Source organism: Mastigoproctus giganteus, chromosome 1 (assembly GCF_048544385.1).
Source record: "Mastigoproctus giganteus isolate SK-2022 chromosome 1, ASM4854438v1, whole genome shotgun sequence".
In the NCBI taxonomy this organism is placed as follows: domain Eukaryota; kingdom Metazoa; phylum Arthropoda; class Arachnida; order Uropygi; family Thelyphonidae; genus Mastigoproctus; species Mastigoproctus giganteus.
Window position 1 is genome coordinate 248,661,334 of NC_143575.1, and position 14,849 is coordinate 248,676,182.

The window sequence follows — 14,849 nt, forward strand, 5'->3', positions numbered from 1 at the left end:
TGAAATGAGGCCTCCAGACCTGTATACAGTACTCAAGATGTGGCCTAACCATTGCCTTATACAAGGGAATAATCACCTCCTTTTCCCTACTAGCAAAATTCCTATATATCATTGACCACACCCCATGACCTGCTCTGGAAGCCTATCTGCATTGCTCAGAAAACTTCACATCTGACTGCACAATTACCCCCAGATCTTTTTCATTTTCTACCACCGAAAGTATAGTACCACCCAGTTGGTATGCTCCTCTGAGGTTATTTCTACTTATATGCAGTACTTTGCATTTGTCAATGTTAAACTTCAGTTGCCACTTCTTAGCCTATCTGCCCAAATTTCGTAGATCCTGTTGCAGTAGCACACTGCCATTATTGTCATTAACAACCCTGCCAATCTTTGTATCATCTGCAAACTCTGACATTAAGCCTGATATACCTTCATCAATATCATTGATAAATATACAAAACAACAGTGGGTCCAACACCAAACCCTGGGGAATTGAGCCAGATGAGCCAGAAATCGTAGAGCAAAGCCTATTCATTGTTGCTGATCACAAGACTTTAGTTCATGCACTACGTGAATCTTGTACGGAAACCAGCATAAAATTATTCAAAGCACTTTATGTACAGCAGACCAAGGAAGGTTCAAGTCTCTTGACACAAATCTGGCACTATCGACTGCAACCGTCGACCATTGCAACCGTCACTTCGTCCACTACCTCCGTTCCGATATGTGGTCGTCCCATGCCTGGAATTACACCTAACTCCCTGGTCACTTCAAATTTCTTTATTAGTTTTTGAAGTCCCACTGACATAAAAGGTCCTTGACGCAAACCTTTAAGTTTCTGGTAACCACGCAATTAGCATTAGTAGAGGCATATGATGCAAGAAAGCAAGCTTATGCAGCATCAGCAAAGAAAAAAAAAAAAAAAAAAAAAAAAACAATGCTCCCAATTCACCCCTCCGTTCATTCCAAATACCTGTCCAGCTCAGCCTTAAATTTATTTAGGCTCTCAAACTTCCACAACAAAGGATGGAAGTTTGTTCCATCAACTACCCGCTGGCTAATGGAAAACTTCTGCACATCTATTCTACATCTGTCTTTCCTCAATTTGAATTTATGCCTTCTCAGGTGATTATTCTGAGCAAGAGGAAGAATTCCATCAGCAATCGGCATGCTCAAACCATTCAAGGCTTTATACACCTCAATCAGATCACCTCGCAGGTGACTAGTCTCCAGACACTGTAATTTGTAAAACTTAAGCCTTTCTTCGTAAGGGCAACCCTTGGTTCCATTCACTAATCTTGTTGCCCTTCTCTGTACTTGTTCCAACAGCTTTACATCCTTCTTAAAATGAGGCCTCTAGACCTGTATACAGTACTCAAGGTGTGGCCTGACCATTGCCTTATACAAGGGGATAATCACTTCCTTATCCCTGCTAGAAAAATTACTGTATATCATTGACAAGACACTATGAGCTACTCTTGCGGACTGTCTGCACTGCTCAGAAAACTTCATATCTGCCTGCACAATTACCCCCAGGTCCTTTTTGTTTTCTACCACTGTCAGTGTAGTACCACAGAGTTGATATGTTACTCTGGAGTTACTTCTTCCCATATGTAGTACTTTTCATTTGTCAAGGTTACACTTCATTTGCCACCTCTCAGCCCATCTGCTCAACCTTTCCAGATCCAGTTGCAGCAGCATATTGTCAGTAGTGTCCTTAACAACCCTGCCAACTTTCGTATCGTCTGCAAACTTGGACATTAAGCTTGATGTACCATCATCAATATCATTTATAAATACAAAAAACAACAATGGACCCAACACTGAACCCTGAGGGACTCCACTAATAACATTAGTCCACAATGAGCAGTGTTCACTGAGCAATGCTGTATTAGGGTTACTATTATTCTGGTAGAATAGTTTTACTAAAAGAGCACATTCTTTTTTGTAAGAGTCATAATGGTTATTGAAGGTGGCTTCGGCCTTTCTGCTTTTATCAGACAGGATGCCATTTACGTAAGCAGTGTGTCTTCAAGTAAATGACAACTTTTACATATGTGCAGCGTCGTTTTTCCCTGGTGGCAGAATTTTGAACTAATATTTTTTCTTCTATAAATTGCCTCCCCTTAAATGACATACCCAACGATGTTTCACAGTGCTAAATCTAACCGTTTTGACACTAGGGTTTCCTGAATAGGGAAACCCTAGTGTCAAAACCCTACATACCTGGTACATTTCAAAATACTTGTCTGATTTAAATAGTTAACAGTTATGCGATTAGTTTGGTTTGTTTTGATTTTATTGGCGCATTAGCTACTAAGGCTATATATGCGATTAGTACAAAAATAAAAACATTGAGACGATATACAATTTAGGGCATAAATAAATGAAAAATCAAAAACTCACTAGTTAATCCAGAGATTTTTTTAAAAATTTATTTTGCATTATTACAATGGTAACATGTATACCACAAATTATAGTAGTGTCATACCTTATTTTGTGACATAATATATGTAGTGAACTAAAAGAAATATTAATTATTCAATTAAATGAAAAGATATAAGTACCATATGAAATACACTAGACTGGTCAACCATTATTGTTTGCTTTTAACATATTTATTAAAAGCAAATTAATGATTCAACTGGTTTCAGCTGCCTGCATTTTTCCAATATAAACAACTTTTTTTTTTTTTAAGTTTATTCTATGAAGACTGGTAGTGCATTTCATATGTTAATACTCATTTTTTTCCCTTCTGCACATTCCTTAAATTAAATCTGATTAAGAGCCTCCGCAAATGATCAGTATATCTTAACTCACTTGTATCTACAGCATATCATTTTTACAAATCCTTAATCAATGCACTTGCAATACAGATAAAAATATATCAAAAATGGCCAGTCAATATCACCATCATGACTTAAATGCACCTAATCTAGGATGGGCAAGGTATAGTCCCAAATTTTCAAAAAAATGATCAAAGCATCAACAGCAGAGCTGTGAACAGTGATATGCAAGACTAATGTGAGATCAGGAAAAATAACAAAATAATGCCTTACCATGCATCCAGGTAGTGGAGGAAAGGATGTTGTCTCAAGATCAAACTTTGGAGAGTCTGGTTTAACACTGCCCACATCTAAAACTTTATTTTCACTAGATGACACAGAGCTATCCGTTTCACACTATAAAAAAAAAAAAAAAAAAAAAATATATATATATATATATATCCATCCAAAAATTAGAGGGGTAAAAAATGAAAGTAATAAAAAATAAGAGAAAAAAAATTGTAGAAAAGTTAACATCAGTGGCAGCAGAAAAGCACAAACCACTACATGTTGCATATAATAAACTAAAATAAAATTTGTAAAATATAGAGCTCACAAACTAATCCAATTAATACATTATATAAAACTAAATTTATGACACGATATTATGGTTTCAAATTATGGTTAATATACAGCAGTACCCCGCATAGCACTGATTTTTGGTACCGAACCTATTCCACATAGTAAAAATACTATGTGGAACCATGCTGATCAAAGTATAATTATAATGGGTTTTAATTGAATGCATACCAGAGAAACAGTCTATAAACAAATTATAATAAATCTAAAAACAATTTGTGCTTGATAGCCAATTAAAAGGATGTGAAATAAAAAATATATACATCGCAAAAATTTTATTAATGAAAAGGTAACATCATGAGATGACGAAAAAAAGTTTACAAAACGGCGGTTGGTTATTTAGGTATTTCAATAATGAAGTCGTCTCTTCTTTTTCTTGCCGTACAAGTCAGTATTTGTAGCATCGAATCCCATCTTATAAAATTTGCTGTATCTTGATGCTACGTTCAACATTCAAATCTCCATTCATAATCGGACAGGCCATGTCAACCTCCCGAAAAACTTTCTCCAGTTCTTTTGAAAATTCTTTTGGTGGCCCTTTAGTGTTTATCTACTTCAGAATTGTTTCCCTCTTCTGTATATACAGTTTGCTCATCAATTTCAAAGAGAGTTGCATCATCTAAGTCACTTGCATATGAGTAAATGCAGTCACGTACATTGGCAGTGTCCAAAGTTTCAAATCCCAAGTCTTTTCTGATCTTCACAATGTCTTCGGCAATTGTCTGAACTTGCGATTCAAAACCAGTGAAATCATTTACCAAATGGGGCAAAACATGCTGCCAAACAGAACAAATGTTGTTGGCAGCGATTTCTAGCCAAGGTGTAGATATATTTTTGATTGTATTTAAAGGGGTAAAAAATAAATTGCGAAATGAAAAGCTTGAAAAGCTATCATGTCGTCTTGTCAGGATGGAATTAAGAATACTGAACACTTGCAAGTTGCAGCTGACTGCTAGAGGGGAACTATTGTCACATGTGTATGGTAGACAATAGAGTTGGCACTGCAGCACATATATATATACATAGTACTTGTCTAGGCTATTGAATGAGTTTTAATACGTACAGTAAATTTGACTTAAACTTAATTGAAAACCATGTTATAGTGAAACCCGTGCTAAGCAAGGTATTGCTGTATAGGGGTTTCTTAAAAATAATCATGTATTCAATTTCCATAATCTACTCACTGCCAAAAGGAAGAGCAAAGCAAAGCCGATGCACATCAACCTACTAAAAATTAAAACCATCCAGCAATAACGGACTGGAATTTGAAGACAATTGTCAAATTTACTAAAATATTGTAGACTAAATTTCTTAATAAGGGACAAAGTTATTTCGGGGTGGTCCGTGCTCACAAGAAGTAAAGTGACACTTAACAATCTCCACTCTCTTTTATACTAATTATAAGATTCAATTTAGCATACCATGACGAGATTATTTTTATTAACCAATGCAAATAACGTTATTTACACGTGTGTAAAAGGTCCATGAATTCGAAATCGTGTATGGTCTATGTACATTTATAACATTAGGGTTTAACTTCATTTCAAGTGTTTCAGCTATTAGGGGTTTTGTATATTCATACTGTGTATTAATTACTCTTGCCTCATTAAAAAGAAACATATGGTTCTCGTGAATGGCACAAAAGGAAAGTTCAGACGCACTTGTTCTTTTCACCCTCAAGGATGCCTGGTGTTGTTGTATTCGCATTGAAAGATAGTTTTGGGTAGGACCAATATAAAAAGAGTTACATTCCCAACATGCAATTTTATAGACTATGTTGGTACGTTCCATATTTACAACTGTAGTTTTCTTCCTCATCTTCAATACTGTGTGGAGTTTACTTATGGGTTGCAGAACAATTTTAAATTCCATGTTTTTAAAAATACTAATGAATTGTTTATACCATTGTTGTACATAACTAAGTATTTTTGTGTTGGTTGGTTGTTTTAGGATTTTATGGAGCATTAGCATCTAAGGCTATATATATAATGCACCAAGTCAAGTATTTTTGTGTAATGTTTTTATTATTACGTGACAGGCGAAACAAAAATCCGAATCGGTTTCACTTAATAATAAAAACATTACACAAAAATACTTTATTAAAGTTTCTTATATATAACAATGTTATAAACAATTTAGTATTTTTAAAAACACAGAATTTAAAATTGTTGCACAATCCATAAGTAAACTCCACACAGTATTGATGATGAGAAAAAAAACTACAGTTGTAAATATTATTATTATTATTATTATTATTATTAGCTATATGGTGCAAGGAAGCCTGAGGCTTATGCTGCACCAGCCAAAAAAAAAATTCCCCAAGTTACCCTGTGTGAGAGAGAGGCCCATACTCACCAGATGTGAGCCCCTATGGAACGTACCAACAGTCTATAACATTGCATGTGGGGAATGTAACTCTTTTTATATTGGTCCTACCCAAAACTATCTTTCAATGCAAATACAAAACCGGGCATTCTTGAGGGCAAAAAGGACAGGTACGTCTGAACTTTCCTTTCATGCCATATATTTTTTTTTAATGAGGCAAGAGTAATTAATACACAATATAAATATACAAAACTAACAGCCGAAACACTTGAAATTAAGTTAAACCCTAACGCTATGAATGTATGTAGACCTACACGATTTCGGACTCGTGGACCTTTATGTGCATGTGTGAATAACATTATTTGCATTGATTAATAAAAATAAACTCGTTGCAGTACGCTAAATTGAATCTTATTATTAGTATAAAAGAGAGTGGAGATTGTTAAGTATCACTTTACTTCTTGTGAGCGCTGACCACCCCAAAGTAACTTTGTCACTTATTCAGAAATTCAGTCTATAATATTTTAGTGAATTTGACAATTGTCTTCAATTTCCAGTCCGTTATTGCTGGATGGCTGTTTTTAGTGGGTTGATATGCATCGGCTTTGCTTTGCTTTGCTCTTCCTTTTGGCAGTGAGTAGATTATAGAAATGAATACAGAATTATTTTTAAGAAATCCCTATATATTAACAATTTTAAAACCAAATTATTATGTCAAATTTAGTTTTATATAATGTATTAATTGGATTAATTTGATGCGAGCGTCGGGCCGAAGAATTTCCTATAAAAAGGTATGAGTTAATCTCTACATTTTACAAATAGTATTAAAGTAGGAAGGATAGAGCTTTATTTTATATATTTCAAAAACTGAAATAAAATATATGCCAGTAGCATGGCAAACCATTAGAGTGAAAATGAACTTAACAGATAAAATAACAAAAAATTTTGTTATTTTATCAGTTAAGTTCATTTTCACTCTACTGGTTTGAATTGCTACTGGCATATATATATATAATTAAAACAGTATGTAGGACAAGGATAAGAGTGTATAAATTGCAATAAAAGCATTCCAAGAAAGCCTTAAGGAATTCAATAAGAGTATATCCGGGACACTTCCTAGCAATCTATTCAAGCATTTTACTTTTTATTATTACTTATTTCAGAAAAGATATATATATATATATATATATATATATATATATATATATATATATATATATATATATATATATATATATATATATATATAGGGTGATTCAGGAGGAATAGTAAATGTTTTGGGAGGTTATAGTATTGATTATTCTGTGTAAAAAAGTTCATATAAACATGTGTCCAATTATCAATGGATAAGGAGATTCAGCTGTTTGAAACTGGCACACACACAAAGCCATTATGAGAAGTATAAGAAGGATAACTTATTGTTTGTATTTATTGACTTTTTGAATGACACAAAACACAAATAATTGACAAATTTATTACAGTTCACAATAAATGTTCAAAAATCCCACTGGATGCTAAATATAATTTCCATATCATATACTTGGATTTTAGGAAAGCTTTTGACTGTTGCATGTGGAAGACTATTGTACAAATTGGAGCAGTATGGCATTAAGGGATGGTTGAGTGGGAGAAGGCACAGAGTGGCAATCAGTGGATACTGTTCTTTGTGGAGTTCCGCAGGGTCCATGGTTGTTTTCTGTATTTATTAATGATACTGATGAAGGTATATCAGGCTTAATGTATTCTTTGTAAGTGACACAGAACTCTGTGGAGGCCAGAGATTTAAAAAGTGTGTGGCGAGTGGATTGTTGTGTAGTGTTATATTCTATTGTTTCTCTGATCATTTAGCAATTGGGCCCCTATTGGGACCAACCGTTGCCCACACTTTGTCATGAGGAGCCAGGTCAGGCACCCAGTAGATATTTAAGTACTCTGGCAGGCTCCACCACCTAATTTTCCAAGGATTTCAGTGGAAACCTATATATTAATAATAATAATAAAGGGGGGGGGGTGAACACTAGAATTTGGCTGAAAGATTTACAAGAAAGCAGTAGAATTTAGACATTCATCAGAATTTGGTGGCATTGTTAGGGGGTGTACTCAGTTGATTTAGTGGGGGGGAGGAAGGCTGAAGACGGGAGAAAACAGGTAGAAGGATGGGGACGATAGAGTAGGCATCCCCAAAGGTCAGCAAAGATGAGCCCTACCAGGTGAAGTATTGGGGGAGGCAGGGAGGGAAGGAGAGACAGACCTGCTCCTCTCTCTCTCTCTCTCTCCCCTGCCTGGGGATGGGGTTTTAAATGGAACCAGGTCAGAGTACTCAGTTCAGATCACCAAATGGCATGTCGGCAGCAAAGCCGCAGTATGCCTTCATCAGTGATGGTTGTTAGGTCCAGATAGTGTTGAATCAGGTGGGAAGGTCAAATGGCCCATCCAGCTCTGGGGGTGGGACATATTAACTGGCAGTGGGGCACCCACCAGCCAAGGGGGTGGGAGAGACAGTTACTTTAATTCATATATATATATATTTTTTTTTTCACTCACTCATTTTTCTCACACACCAGAAGGAGGCAATGATGTGTAGTGTAAATTTAAATCTTAATTAAAACTAGGGTTAGTGTGTACTTAACCATAGCGTTTATGGTTTGTGTTCTTTTCTCACGCACTTACACTCTCATTCATTCTTCTGGCTTTCATTTCATTTATTCAACTCCTGCTTTCTGCACCTCTCTGGACACCGCAACTTACTGTTATTCTTTAGTTGTGGTGCAGGCCTAGCCACAAGTTTTTTTGCAGGCCAGGAGAGAATGCAGTGATTGTGTCCGTGTTGTTAGTAAATGTTTGTTAGTATATATAACCTAGCCTAAATAAATTTAAGGCTGAGCTGGACAGGCATTTGGAACGAATGGAGAGGTGAAATGGGAGGGTTTTTTTTTTTTTGGCTAATGCTGCATAAGCTTGCTTTCTTGCATCGCATGCCTCTACTAATGCTAATAAAATAATGCAAGTTATTATTAACTTTGTATTCTTTTGACCAATTAGATTTGCTTTCTTTTGCACTCTTTCTTTCACGAAAACTGCCATTTATTCTCTTTTACCATAATTCCTAGTTCACTCAGTACCCAGTCTATTCATTCTACATCCCCTTGCTACTAGCTTACTGATATTTTTCAGCTAATCTGCTTCCCTGGCTGCCTGTACATCCCAATCCCCTACATGGTTACTTATTTGGTGTGGGACCCCAGGTTTCTACACATGGCAGGGTAGTCCTGGGGAGTTTTGTCATGTCAGGTTTCCATCAGGGTGCAGAATACCTTTGTGGCTATTCTTTTTCTTTCAGCATTGAAGACAGTTTTTAAGACATCTTCTGGGCATGGTGGGAAATGTGGGCAATTTTAACTATTCATTATTGTTTAATTGCTGGGGGGGGGGGCTGAATTGCCATTCTTTGGATAGTTCTGTGCATTTCAAATACTTTCTGTGTGAAGGATGTAAAGGCTTCATAATTTTCCTCTTCTACGATGAACAGATGTTCTTCTCCCCTGGGAAGGGGGCCAATCTGTGCTATTAGCTCTGTTCTGGGGATGTCTTAAATTATACATTCATATAGAATGTGTACCCAGCCTTCACTCTTGCCACAGGTGCAGTCTGGGTCATCTGTCAGGCCTAAGGAGGTTAGTTTCGCCTTTAGAAAGCCGTGACCTGTCAATATAAATGTTGCAAGTCCAGGGGTATACCACTTAGGTGGCTTTGGGCTAACATTTGCCACTGGTGGCAGAAACCTTTTGGTAACCAGACCTCTGGTTTCCCGCTCCCACTTTGTTTGCCATAGCTCATGGAACTTTGTAGCTATTCTTTTTCTTTCAGCATTGAAGGTGTTGGCTGTATCAAGGGCTATCCCCAGAAATTCTGTGGGTATGCCTTTTTAAATCTATAACATAAGCCTCTTTTGGTTACTTCCAGGTAAAGTGGGAGAGCTCTGGCCAGCAACTGTAGTGCAGATGTGCTTACTGTGTGACATGCTCCGGTAATAGTGAGTAGTATTGTCCTTTGTATCGATTCTAGTTTATTCCTATTTCTTACTATAGTCGAGTAGGTGATAACAGGTAGGAACATTGCAGGGTATATGATTGCCAGAGTCTTTCTTTTGAGCCCCCACTTTTCTCGACTGATCCTGGAAATCATACCTGCATAATTTCTCACTTTCTTCGCCAAGTAGGCCAAATGGGGATAAAAAGTTAATTTTGAATCAAAGACCACTCCAAGATATTTTAGTTCTGTTACCATTTTTAAAGTGGTTGTGTTAATTTTGATTTGTGGACATCTTATGTGGAAATTGCCTTTTAGAAGTATTTGTTTGGTTTTTGTGGCGATATTCTGAGCATGTGCATTTGTGCCCACTCCTGCAGCTGCAAGAGGGCAGCATTTGATCTTTGCTTTACAACCACTATTGAGGAAACGGAACCCAGTTGGAAGCATGTGAAATTATGCCTATATGAAGATATAGATGAAACCGTTTTTAAGTGGGTGAAGTTGATTCAAGCCTGAAACATGCTGATATCAGGGACATTAATAAAAGAAAAGACTATGGAGTATGCATCTTTTCTGGGGCAAAAACATTCCAAGCCTGGTTGGCTGGACAAATTTAAAAAGCACAATGGCTTACTAGAAAAAGTTATTTCTGGTGAAAGTGGAGTTGTAATCAAAGAAGACTGTACCCATTAGAAAGAAACAGTTAAAAAAAAAAAAAAAAAAAAATTTATGGAGGACTATGAGCCCAAAGACATATTCAACATTTATTAAACAGGTTTATTTCATCAATGAACAAGAACACTGACCTTTAAAGGTGATAAATGTTTAGGTGATAAAAATAGTAGAGAGAGAATTAGTCTTGGCTAGTGCAAATATGGCTGGTAATGAAAAACTGAAACTTTTGGTAATAGGCAAAAGTAAACAACCCTGACGTTTCAGGAATAAAGTTGTTAGAGTTGGACTAAAACTACAACAAAAAACTTGGATGACAAGTAAAATTTCTGAACAGTAGATTTTAAATATTGAGAGAGAGAGATGACGAAAGAAAACAGAAAAATCACATTAATTGTTGGCAACTACTGTGCATACCTTTACGCGATAATTTTGAAACGTACACGTGTGAAGCTTGTTTTCTTTCCCTCCGAATACCTTGTCTAAACTGCAGCCAATGGACCAAGGCATTATCAGGAATTTGAAAATGCACTACCGAAGGCACATATTGAAAAACAATTATACTGAGAATAGAAACCAACCAACCTGTAGATTCTGTTATAGATATGCAGATGTGCATATCAGAGTTGTGACAACAATTAAGAATTGTTTTGCAAAAGCAGGTTTTGCTAAAACCTCAATTAACAGTGATGAGAGGGATGAACTACTACAAGATATTGAGCAATCTTGTTAAGAACTCCAAGCGAGAGGTCAATCAGTGGAGAAATTGTTCTTGACGAGATAACGTCCTAGCAGCTGAATATTTGAGTGACTCCAACATTTTGGAGAATACTCAAAGAATTAGTGAATATCAACAATGAGTTGGATGAAAATGAAGGCAATATTAAACCATCCAAACATGAAATGTTAATGGCATTTGAAACTTTGTGTCATGGCCTTTATAGTGTGAAGAAAACATACTGGAGTGTTTAAACAAATGTGAACATTATCATCCATGTACAGTAAAATCCAGTGTACAACAAAAAATAAACATTTTATGAAATAATTCTTAAAAGTGTACTAATATATTGTGCGCATCATGTAAGTAGTCATTTCTTAATATGTATGTATTAATAAATTGTTTTCAAATGTTAGAAAATTTATTTCTGAATGTTGAATTACAGTATTTTTCAATGTTGAAAAGGTCTTATTTCTTTATAATGAAATTTTTCAAGCAAACATTCAATTTTGCTATATGTGTGTGTGTGAGAGAGAGAGAGTGTAAACAAACTATATTATTGTAAAAAGGAAAGTAAAAAATGAAAAAGGAAGGTAGTTTTATGGACAAGGGTCATATTTCTGGCAATCTATATCCCCAGGAGCTTACCTCAGAAAAAACTAATTTTTGTAACCAAAAAAGTCAATTACTTTGACTTGGACATTATTTATTGATAATGGGTATGCAATGGTTAACCTTTTTTTAATAAATGTGATACCTTTAATTTTGATGTGATAACTTTACAGATTGGCTAACTGATATTTCGAAGTGTTCATTCCACTATAATTTTTTCTCAGTGTATCAGGATTGCCACTATTTGCAGTTGATTCCAATAATGCTATTAATAAATAGCATTATTAGCAAATTCAAATCTTTAACTTATCGGCAATTTATTTCCCTTGCAGTATCTCATCTGCAGTATCATTTTCACAAGACCCTTAAAGTTATCAATTTTAAAAAAAATATTACCTGATTATGTATTTGTATTAATCAAATTTTTAGCTTACATTTTGATTTTTGTCCAATTATATCGCTTTAAATCCTATTCGGTAATGGCTGTTATCAGCAGGTTGTTCAGTTAATTTCTTTTATCTCATCTCATTTTCAGGATTTGTAAATTCTGTATATATTATACACTTAGTCAATGCAGTGTCTTACAGTGTAGAAAACTTGTACCTATGAATGCAGAATGCTGTACCCTTCCTTGCTAATTTTGTGCAGTACATATATACACATATAAAAATGAGTAAAAGAAAGGAAGTAAGAAAGTAAAGTAATGCAGTCCAAAGCAGCCAATGGATGGTGAATAAAATAGCAAGGGGAGAGAAAGAAACAGTAAGGAGATGAAAGAAAAGAGGGAGAGGGGAAAAATGCAAGAAATGACAAGCAAAAGGTAAGAAAGAGATATAAATGGGGGGGGGGGGTGGAAAAAGAAGAAATAAAAGGTTTAAAAAAAAAATAAAAAAAAAAAATATATAATACACATAAATTTATTCAAGGAAGGATGTTACTGTACAACTCAACCCCAGTGCCATCACTAAGTGTCAACTGCCGAAATTGCAAGCAATAACAGCAACATCATGTCTCTATTTTTGATGTGAAATACATGCCAATAAGCATAAAAACAAGTTGAGTACAAAATGAAAATAAAATGTAATTTGGTAGAAAACCAAAATAATAATAAAAAAAATAAAGGCTGAAAGAAGAAAATAACATACATATTATATATATAGCATGTATTTTAACGGTTGATACAAGAGACAAATATAGATCTGAAATTACACAAAGAAGTACATGTATGAACTTATATAAAATGAAAAAGAGCTAAACTTACATTGCTGTAAATGCACGAGTGATAAATTTAGAAACATTGAGCTGCATGGTCATGACATCTTATGAAAAAAGGGGAGGGGGAAGAATTGGAGGGAAAAGGTCTGGAAACTTGGAAAAGAATACACAGCAACATCTATTACATTCTAGAAATTTTGCATTATATAGAGCTATAAGCTAGTGACCTAAACTACACTAATCGCAGGGGGGGAGGGGGGGCTTGCTTACTCTATGCAGCTTGGGCCACAAACCACTTGGGCTTAATTCCAGAACTTTCCATTATGTACAAGTTCACCTCTCCTACGAAAATTATACTAATATCTTTCTTTATACCATTCTCCCATCTCAGAGGTTGGTCTGCCAGCTTTTCTTTTCCCAGTTGGGATTCCTGTGAGGATATGATGGATGTTTTTCATCATCAGTACATACAGCATGTCTAGTCCATCTCAGTTTTATAACCGTCATGATTTGAATTACACTTTCATTTCTATATTTCTCCTTTAGTTCACTGTTATGTAGCCTTCTCCATTCTCCAGTGATCTTGTTTTGGTTTGAATACTATTCTTAGAATTTTATTTTCGAATTATTATAATCTATTCTAATTGCTTAGGGAGTGGTCACATTTCACATCCACAGATTACAAGTAGTAATACAGTAGAATGTCGGTTATCCAGAATAATTTGAAAGGCTGATCTTGTTTTTTTAATGGTAGTTCATAAAGCACCGGTTATAGTGATCACATTTGCAAATTGAATTTTGATTCTAATAAGCAAAAGATCAAGTTTACTACCCATTTATAACAGACTGTACAAACAAAAAGCCCAATAAACCAAAAACTGCAAATTGTTTTTGTTTTATGGGTGTGACCTCTAGAACAGAAAAAATATCACAGAGACTACTGGGTTTTCTCAGAAACTGAGTGAATTTCAGATTAGTTTAGCTCCATGATTTGGTAAAAATAATATCGGCCGTAAACTGTGCAATTATTATTTTTCTCATTTTTTTACAGTAAAATGTGAACGAAAAGAAAACGCATAGTTTTAACATTGCAACAAAAAAAACCCAGAAATTATTAATAGAATTAGAAAATCTCTCCAAAGAGTTTAATGTGGGGACTTCAACAATTTATGACATCAAGAAAAATTCCAATGCCAAAACAAAAATGTCGATTATGGATGGTGAAGGAGGATCTAGCAGGAAAAAGACTATGCTGAAACCTAAAAATGCCGCTTTAGAGTACACTTTCTTTGTGGTTTCTTCAGAAGCAAAGTTTAGGTGAACCAGTGTCTGGCCCAATGTTGTGTGAAAAAGCACTGGATTTTAATCAAAAATTAATAGGTAATGAAGATTTTAAGACAAGCACAGGTTGGCTGAAAAACTTTAAACTGAGACACGGTATACATAAACTAGATATTCAAGGCAAGAAACTTTCTGCAGGTGAATCGGCAGTGGTGTCCTTTGAAAAGGAAGTTTGCTTCAGTTATAGCAAATTACGAGAAAGAAAATGTTTATAATGTTGATGAGATGGGCTTATTACAGAAATAAGACAGAGGTATACTCCTCTTATTAATTTACTAATAAATTTTTTATTTAAATAATCTTCATTATTTAATCATAATGTAAGGTTAAGTTTATTTAATTAACCTTACGTTCGATTGTCCAGAAAATTTGGCTATCCAGAAGAGATCTGAAATCAATTATTCCAGATAACTGATGCTCTACTGTATTATTGTTCTGTAAATCTTTATCTTCAAGTTAGGATTTTTTGAACTGTATAAAAGTATATATTTACACTCTGAATCCTAGAATTCATTTCTTCTACGATA

At 35.0% G+C, this 14,849-nt stretch overlaps 1 protein-coding gene across 3 annotated transcripts in view; it reads right to left on the reverse strand.

Moving 5' to 3' along the window:
* Nucleotides 1-14,849, reverse strand: part of LOC150091741 (uncharacterized) — a 468,496-nt gene that overhangs the window by 73,810 nt on the left and 379,837 nt on the right. For all 3 annotated transcript variants that reach the window (XM_090376795.1, XM_090376796.1, XM_090376797.1), the window contains one exon: nt 3,063-3,185. In XM_090376795.1, the coding sequence (XP_090232921.1) occupies nt 3,063-3,185 (123 nt within the window). The remainder of the gene's footprint in view (nt 1-3,062; nt 3,186-14,849) is intronic.